Source organism: Lepidothrix coronata, unplaced genomic scaffold (genome assembly GCF_001604755.1).
Source record: "Lepidothrix coronata isolate B3197 unplaced genomic scaffold, Lepidothrix_coronata-1.0 Scaffold125, whole genome shotgun sequence".
NCBI classification, from domain to species: Eukaryota; Metazoa; Chordata; class Aves; order Passeriformes; family Pipridae; genus Lepidothrix; species Lepidothrix coronata.
The window spans coordinates 122,244-131,487 of NW_016690305.1; the positions used below are offsets into that span (position 1 = coordinate 122,244).

At 44.3% G+C, this 9,244-nt stretch overlaps 1 protein-coding gene across 1 annotated transcript in view; it reads left to right on the plus strand.

Annotated features, from left to right (window-relative positions):
• HS6ST1 (heparan sulfate 6-O-sulfotransferase 1) overlaps window positions 1-7,242 on the plus strand; it is a 102,467-nt gene extending 95,225 nt beyond the window's left edge. Inside the window, exon 3 of the mRNA XM_017826175.1 lies at window positions 648-7,242. Coding sequence (XP_017681664.1) covers window positions 648-1,356 — 709 coding nt within the window. The 3' untranslated portion in view covers window positions 1,357-7,242. The remainder of the gene's footprint in view (window positions 1-647) is intronic.
• Window positions 7,243-9,244: the final 2,002 nt, after the last annotated feature.

Sequence of the window (9,244 nt, forward strand, 5' to 3'; positions counted from 1 at the left end):
AATAAATTATTGCTGCTATTGCTCATTGTCAGCTTAGCCTTCTCTTTCTGCAAAGCATATTGCATTCCTGATTTCCCATTGTTTTTCACTTATTTTCCTGTGGTGTTGTCCTGCTACTCACTGCAGACTCCCCGATTGCAGCTCGGCAGCAGATCAATCAAGCAGTAGGTGTCCTGGTCAGCATCTGCATGAAGTGAAAGTGATAGGCCCAGCTCATAAACAGATGGGCTGCTGGGGCTGTACTGTGGAGCAAGTCCTGGCTGATGCAGAGGGCACGTGGTGGTTGGTGTGAAAGGCCAGGCAGTCCCTGGAGTCACAGTTGTTCTCTGAAGGTGGTAGATTGGTTCACTCCTGATGATTTGTTCTAACATTGCAGTCTGTTGCTGGAAGTGGATGTCGTCCTGGTGAAAGTGTTATTACTTGGCAAGGCTAAAATGTGGGGCTGTGAGAGACGGAAACATGGGTCTAATGTTGCACAGCCTCCTTCACATGAGATATTGAAAGAAAATAATCCAAGAATACGGCGGAAAGGATATTGTGATGTTGATTTACTCAACTTTTTTTGCTGTCTGCACCAGATTTCTGCTTGCCAAGCATCGTTCTTATTACTAGCAGAATATTTATTCTATTTTCTCTTCCTCTTGTAGAAAATTTTACTACATCACGCTGCTGAGAGACCCCGTATCTCGTTACCTCAGCGAATGGCGTCACGTCCAACGAGGAGCCACTTGGAAGACCTCCTTGCACATGTGTGATGGCAGGACACCAACTCCTGAAGAGCTGCCATCGTGCTATGAAGGCACAGACTGGTCGGGCTGCACACTGCAGGAGTTCATGGATTGCCCCTATAACTTGGCCAACAACCGCCAAGTGAGGATGTTGGCTGACTTGAGCTTGGTGGGCTGCTACAACATGTCCTTCATCCCAGAGAACAAGCGAGCACAGATCCTGCTGGAGAGCGCAAAAAAAAACCTCAAAGACATGGCCTTCTTCGGCCTGACAGAGTTCCAGAGAAAGACTCAGTACCTGTTTGAGAGAACTTTTAACCTGAAATTCATCCGGCCCTTCATGCAGTACAACAGCACCAGGGCAGGAGGGGTGGAGGTGGACAATGACACTATCCGCAGGATCGAGGAGCTCAATGACTTGGACATGCAGCTCTATGACTATGCAAAGGACCTCTTCCAGCAGCGCTACCAGTACAAACGGCAGCTGGAGAGGATGGAGCAGAGGATAAAGAACCGGGAAGAGAGGCTTCTTCACCGGTCCAATGAAGCACTTCCCAAGGAAGAGACCGAAGAGCAAGGACGTTTGCCCACTGAGGACTACATGAGCCATATTATAGAGAAGTGGTAGCCTAGGCAGACTTTTATATTAATGATATTCTAGGGTTTCCATATAAGAGATCGTGGAAGTAAAATTACAAAAACAACAAAAAAATATTTTATTTAAAAGCAAGTCTGTAAAACAGAAGATAGATTGCTTCCTTAAGCATAGGGTCTTTTTACTGTTTCTTACAAGACCGATGAGATTCTTAAAAAAAACAATAAATACATAAAAATAAAAAAAAGGGTCAACATTCTAATGCAGAGGTAAAAAATGCACAAATGCAGTTACCCACTTGTAAGGCCAAATACAGAAGAATGTTTCTTATCCTCACAATTCAAACACAAATGGCAGAAGTAGGATTTTTAAAAATCTATTTATTCCCTGAGCATAATGATATAAAGACACATAATTTAAAAACAAGGAAACTGAGGTTTTCTTTTGTGTGGGAGGCGGGATAGGAACTGTGTTGTTTGTAACTGATAATGGTGGCTGAGTTGAGGATGTGTCTCCTGTCGGGCTGATCTGAGCACACAGGCAGTCACAGTGTGTCAGCTGGCAGCCACTGCCAGAACGTAGAGCACCATAAAAACAAAAGAAGAAGAAAAATAGCTAGAGGATGAGAAACATTAAAGCAAATTGACTATGGCCTGGGATATGTACTTAGCACAGTGGTTTTGATACGTTGCACTGGTATCACATGTACATATGCAACTTCCTCCCAATAATAATAGAGAATTCATGCACAGAGCTCCCAGATTTGTTTCCCAGACGGGTCCCAAAACAAGATAAAAGCCAACGAAATTCCACATGGGCTCAAACATGCACTCACATACCATCCTGTCACCCTACACCAGTGCTGCTCATGCCGTCATCAGTATTATGTGTTAACAGCACATGAAAACCCTATCCTGCATACTGAGGAAAAGGAAGATGAAATTAAACACTCCCTCATAAATCTGCACAACAAGGTTCCAGGAAGACCCTGCAAATGATCAATCATTAATGGGAACATGACGAGGGCGTGATTTTGTTTTGTTTGTTGCTATGTGAAATACTGACCCAGAATAAGCATACAGATGTACCCTATCTGTATTTTTACAGTTATTTTTACTTGCTTTTATCAAGAGATAATGGGCATCAGCTTGCTTCCAGTGAAGTCAGTAGAACTGATTTAAGTGGGAACAGGATGGAGCTCTCTTCCAGAGCTGTGAAAATTTCTGACTATGGGTCTGAATTAATTATGACACAGTGCACATTGTCTTTTGGCAGGGTGCCTGTTCTGCAGCTCTTACTTTAAATGAACAAGCTGTGTTCATAAAACTGGAAAGGAGAATCATGGATAATGTTTTTTTAGTCTCAGACCACTCTCAAAGCAGAACTCTTTCTCTTTCAATGCTGTTTTTTAGAGGCTCATGTAAGTTTAATCCTCCAGTGTGGGGACAGTCTAACCAGGTTCTGCTTACTGACTTTTGAGTCATAGAACAACAATGACTTCTCTAATTCCTCTTCCCACTCACCAAATTAAAGTATGGCTTATTTTTTTGCTGTTGCAAGCACTTCTCTCTTTGGTTGAAAGCATGGAAATGAAGTAGTTTTTGCCTGGTTCATGTCTCACCCTGTTATTGCTCAGCCTGTAAGACCTGAACCAGCTATTGTTTAGGGTAAACTCTGAACCAAATGGAATATGATTTGATTTTCAAAGGCCATGTTAACTGCAAATCAAATATGGCATTGAAATCACTGGAGGAGAGGCAGAGAGCTGATGCATTCAACTTTAACATGTCATTTTTACAGCATCCCTTTCCCATCACACAAATCCACTGATGTGCTGCTTGGTTTGTATTTTAATTCTCTCTCTGCCTCTGTACACTGTTTCCAACAGTTTCAAATTCAGACTGAATTTTGCAAAAGAGGGGCTTTGTTCTTCTGTGCACACCCTGGGGGATACACCTTACTTTTGGAGATGTTCTTCTCCAGAAGAGTAAAGACGACCGAAAACTTGAGAACAGAAAATACAAACAGCACTTTGGGCTCAATTGCAGCCCTGTTACAGCTCTGAGCCAAAGTCTACCAAAGTCAAAGGATGTCTTTCCTATTGATTTCAGATGGATTTTGGTCAGGTCTGCATCCTGCTGCTGCAAAGTGCTCAAGCACATGCTTGCCTGTCTGCAGGCACAGTGGGACGTTGTTACTCACGCCTTCAGCTGGTACCAGAATGTGCTGGTGGTGTCGATGTCTTTAAGACCCCTGTTTCCTCCTAGGTGAAAATTGGGAAACAAAATGAAGTAGTATTTGGTGGTTGGCTTGGGGGCAGAAGGTATTACAACTCCCATTTGCTCATCTCTTGATTCCAAGACTGGGAGAAGCTATGTCTGCTAGTTCCCAGCGCTTTTATGTGTTGCTGTAACTAAAGAAAACATTTGTATTTTAAAAATGCAGTTTTACAGGCTGTTTACCCACAAAACCAATACACAAGATATAAAAAGCAACTGTTTATGTGCACAGTTCCCAGCTTTGCCCAAAGGCGTTTCGCTGTGCGTCCTGCGTGACGGATCCATAACGCACAAGTGGTTACTGCAGCTCGTCCCTGTTCACATGGCACTGTCGGGACTGTGTCGTGATTAGGCCGTGTCTGCCTGAGCTCTTTCTGTGCTGCAGGCTCTGAGTAACCAGCTGGATGTTAATGGATCTGTCTGCAGGGTTGTCTGAATCAGAGGCAGCCTCTGACCTTAAAAGCATGTCAGTAGAAGACCTTGTTCCAACATTTTCTTTGTAATATATCGCAGTAACAAGCAAAAGAAATGAAACTATATTGAAAACTGTCTTGTTAACAGTTTTACTTCAACCCACAAAAGGAGGGCTAACCTCACTTGAGCACTGAGGCAGAATTTTCTAGGTTTAAATCCTGCACCCAACACATGCCTCAGTTTCTCCACCTGTACATTGGGAATAACAAATTTATAGACTCTTAAGAAGGTACTCCAAAGTATAAAAGTATAGGGCATTTTGAAACAGATCCTAAATAAGGAAGAGAATGGCCCAAAAGCCATCCCTCACCCTGGCTGTTGTGCTGATCCAGTCATGGCTGTAGGCCATGAATTAATTTATTCTAAGTGCTGTGTGCCAGAGCACAGGTTGCAGGATGTACCTGGCACTACCTTCCTCCTTTAGTGGGTTCAAGGGAACTTTTTTAACATAATGTGAATGTAGTTTTTTGTGGTTTATATGTACCACAGTTTGAAGTGGTACTATTTCTTTTATTTTTAGGATTGATAATTTGATGCTACAATAACATGGAAAATGTGTGTGTAGTTTTAAAATTAATGGAGACCAACAGCTTTAAGGCACTCCGGCAGAAGTAGTGGCCAGATAGTACATTCTTGTTCAATATCTGCCCCTTTCTTCCAAAATGTTTTTCCCGTGACTTACAGGCACATCAAGATCATCTTCACTCCAAGAAGTGTTTCTTCAGGGGGTTGTCAATGCATCATGACCCAGGTCAGGTCAGGTGAGCGCTGGAGTGCTGAGGGCAGGTGCACGACTGCGACCTGTCTCTTGGGGACTTGGTGAGGCAGGTCCCCCTGAATTCAGGTTTTACTTAGTTGGGTGCTTATCCATCCCACGGGGTTACCCCCTGGAAAGCCTCCACGGAAGCTGGGGCTGTGTGAGATGTTTCTGAGGGCTTGTGCAGCGAACAGTGTTAGTGTGAGCGAGCAGTTCGGGCAGGCAGCTCTCGGGTACCAGGGCACAGATGATGGATGGCCCCTGGGCTCTGCAATCTTGCACTGTGCTGACCCTGTACACCCACAGAAGGGGATGGGGAGTGGGGATTTCTGAGCAGACTCCATTCCTGCTCTGGCAGGTGGAAAAGCCAAGACGTGCTGCAGTGCTAAGAAGATCTTCTTTGCTTTTAGTCACCTAAACAGTGTAAACTTCACTGCTTGGTGGGTGTTGTTGCTGAAGAAAACTTTTTATTGCTGATTCGCCTCGTCCCAGCTAGCTCTCTTGAAGGAGTTTGCCTTCTCCAAAATTTTCCAGGCAGTCAGGTGCCGTCTTGTACCCCGCCTGGGTCACAAAATGCAGGATTGACTGGTAAGGTTGCCAACCCAGACTATCACAGGATTCAAAATCATAAAAAAAAAAAATTACTTCATCAAAGGATCAGTGTGAATTTCTGGCTTGTCTGAATTTCTCCCTTCATGCCCAACATTTTGGAATAAAAGAAGCACTTCAGGTTGATGTTTTTGCACTCCATAGTCCCTTACAAAACTGGGATGGCAATGGAAGCAGCATAAGGAAGATCCCAACAATTTTTGTATCCTCTCTCCCAGGACTGTCCTGTTGGAGCACGAAAGAGCTGCAGTTGCAGAGAGTGTGAGCGAGGTAGGAGGACACCACGGTGGCACTACAGACAATTAGGAAGTTTTCAATTCTGAGCCCATCAAGTCACTTCATAGAGATCACTGGACAGCTACAGGAGGTAATGATTAACATTACAGCACAGGGCCTGGCCCAGATTCATATCCTGGGGTTAAAGCATCTCTAGCTTCTTACTGGTGGTGTTACTCAGAACCCCTCCTGTCCCACAGAATTTTCCAAACGTCACAAAAAAAGGGTAATGCTGCAGGAATTCACCACCCAAACTATGCTAAATGTTGTATTCCCAGGGCTATAGCTTGGAATACAACTGGCACTACCTGCTGGATTCAAGTCACAGGACTGGCTGTGTTCTCTTTTTGTTCTTGTTTTCACTAATCTTAGCAGATCATGTTCCAGAGGCAGAAGTGAACACAGGATTCTCTGCCTGATCAGGAGTAGAGCCAAGCCTTTATAGCACAGGTCAGTGAGCAGCAGCTCAGGTAAACCAGGATGCAGCAGAGCTCATGCCTGTGCACAGTCCCAGCTCTCCGTGGCTGTTTTGCCCCAGCCACAGGAGTTCTGCCAAGGTGAGTGCAGCCCAGATAAGCAGTGGGTGTTAAAGCCTGTGTCATCCCAGCTGCAGGCAGTTTTCTCTAATTCTTAGCCATGCAAGCTGAAAAAAACAAGATTTGCAAATGAGTCTGTCTCCTCAAAGCCCCACAACTCCCCCTTCCTGTTTTCCCCCAGGTGTCAGTTCTGCAGACTGGATTGAGAGAGTTGTACTATAATGAATAATTTTATATTCAAATGGTTTACTGAGCATGATTTGTTTTGTACATATTGGAATATGATTTAACTTATTTTTATTGCCCCTTTTAATCTTTTTTTTTCATAAGGACAAGACAAAAATCCCCACCCTCTCTCAATGTGAACTTCCTCTGTGTTTATGTGTAGTCTGCCAGGCAAACACACAATAGCCACAGGATTTTTCTCCATCTCCATTGGTATCTGATTTTATTTTCCATTGTAATTTCTTTTCATCTGAGGCTTTGCTTATATTGTCTCTTCTTTCCTCTCTGCTGCACAATCTGCACAGAAGGGGCAATGCAGGCAGGATTTTCTTCTTCTTCCTCTCCTCTTTTTTGTGTGCTTTACCTACCAAGGAACTCAGTTCTTCTAGGAGTTGTGTGACTGAGGGTAAAAAAATACAGCTGTTCCCCACCTACCTTCCATCCTCCATACTGTAGATCAAACAGATTCAGCTTCTCTGAAAGTGATTGTGGCTGGAGTCATTCCATTGAGCTGAATATGTATGGTTTGCACTTTTTTCCCCCACTTCAGGAACTTAAAAATAAAACAAAAAATAAAAGGCAAATTTTAACTTGAGCCAAGTAACACTTAAAGCTTTATATATTTATTTATGACATCTTACAAAAAGTGTTAAAATGTTTTTTCTTTTCTTCCACAAGAAAAATTGAATTAAAAATCATCAAAATTGTTTTGTCTAGATCAAGAATGAATGTTAGCAGATGAAATAAACCCTAAAATTGAGCATCTGGTGTGTGTGTTATCCTTGAATTGGCCTTTGGATGCTGTTTCAGTGTAATATGTCTTGCCTGTGTATTACAGAGAGATAAAGCTGCCAGTGGAGTTGATGGAGAATATTTGTTTTCTGCTACAAAAACAGACTCCTAACAAGAAACATTCAAACAGAAACTGCAGTCTGTTCATTCCTATTGTTACATTTCAGCCAGCATTGCAAAAAGCCTTTAAACGCCCTAAAACCTATAATCTTTTAAAAATTAATTACTTTTGATACTGTACAGTCCTCTTAGTTTTCTTTTTCAGAGTCACTGCAATGAACATATTTACAGGCAATAAATGGAGGTTGTTATACCAAATATTACAGAATAATTAACAGAATTTTTTTTTTGTTGTTTCATGTTCAGAATTGCTTTCAGCAACTGCTGTGTGTAAATGTCCTGCAGTTACTGAACTGAGCCTCGTGCCTGGTTGGTGCAGTGAAAGTAAGTTAGGGGTAGGAGAGTGATGGTACAAGTGTTTCACAGTACCCTGAGAACAGCAAGATATTTATGCAAAGTGTAGCAAGTAACAACACTGTGATTTTACAAAGTGTTATTACAGCTCACACCCTCCACTACACCTGTCTGAGGGGCAGTGCAGGTAAAGGTAGAGGGCTCAGGTGAGTGACAGTGTGAGAGGAATGCCTGGGATCCTGAGGGGTTCACCTGGGATCCTGAGGGGTTCACCTGGGATCCTGAGGATGTTCACCTGGGATCCTGAGGGGTTCACCTGGGATCCTGAGGATGTTCACCTGGGATCCTGAGGGGTTCACCTGGGATCCTGAGGATGTTCACCTGGGATCCTGAGGGGTTCACCTGGGATCCTGAGGATGTTCACCTGGGATCCTGAGGATGTTCACCTGGGATCTTACAGAGGTCCCCCTGTGGTCCGTGGGGAGGGGCAGGCACAGCCCTGCGGTCAGTCCCTCCCAGCTGTGCTGCTCCCTCTGCCCAGGAGCCCTCCTGTCCCGCTCTCCGGGGCTGCCTCTCGCCGTGACTGGGATGGTCCCTCTGCCGAGCTGCCAGAGGAATTCCCGGCTCCATTCCCTCCCTCCAGAGAGCGCGGCTGCCGAGGTACAGACACAGCTTGTCCTGCTGCGTGGGGTCCTGCGCTGTTCCCCTTTGAAACTGTTCTTCGTCTCCTTTGCCTTCCCAAAAGCCTGGAGGATGCTCTGGCACAAGAAGTCTGTGCTGGCAAATTGCTTTCATTTGCACATGGTCTTTTTGCACCATCTTTAATGTGTTTTTTCCTCTCAGTGGAAACCTCCAGAAAAAGGAGAGGAGGAAGGATAGCTAGCAAGCGTGTGGAAGTAAGGGTTCTGCTATTGCAAAAAGAGAAAGGGGCAGAAAGGATGCTTGAAGGAGGGCTAAAAGAAGCAGAGAAATTAGTTACTGAGGGGATGACCTCCAGAGCTTGATTTTTTCCTTGGTCACACTGATGATTATTCAGTGTCTTTATGCTTGTGTCCAGGATGTCCCTGTTTCTATTCTATCTGGTCATTTTACACTATCCAGGGCTGCTTCTGGGGGATGTGCTGCCTCAGGTTAATTGGTAAGTGCCCTCCTTTACATCCTGCTGTTCCCCTAACAATAAGCAGCCCCTGGCTGTTCTGCTGCCCCAGGTGACAGCCTGCTCTTCCTGAATAGAAAAGTTAATCTCGACTGTACCCTGTCAGAGGAGGTGGTACTGAGCTTTTGTTAGAGGTTGTGTTTTGTTTCTCTGGCTTACGACTCACACAGAGTTACTTTAACTCTTTAATAACCTCTTTCTTGCCACTGTCTGCTGGAGGAGGAAAAGCAGAGCAAGTCTTCTTTAACGCTGAAATGCCAACAATTTTCTACACTGATTGATCACAAACAGGAGGAGCTCAAAGCTTTGGCCCAGTCCCAGAGATTTGACATCCCTGCATAAGTGAAACCTGGTGGGATGAGCCCTGTGACTGGAGTGCCTGTTGGACGGTTCCAGGCTCTTC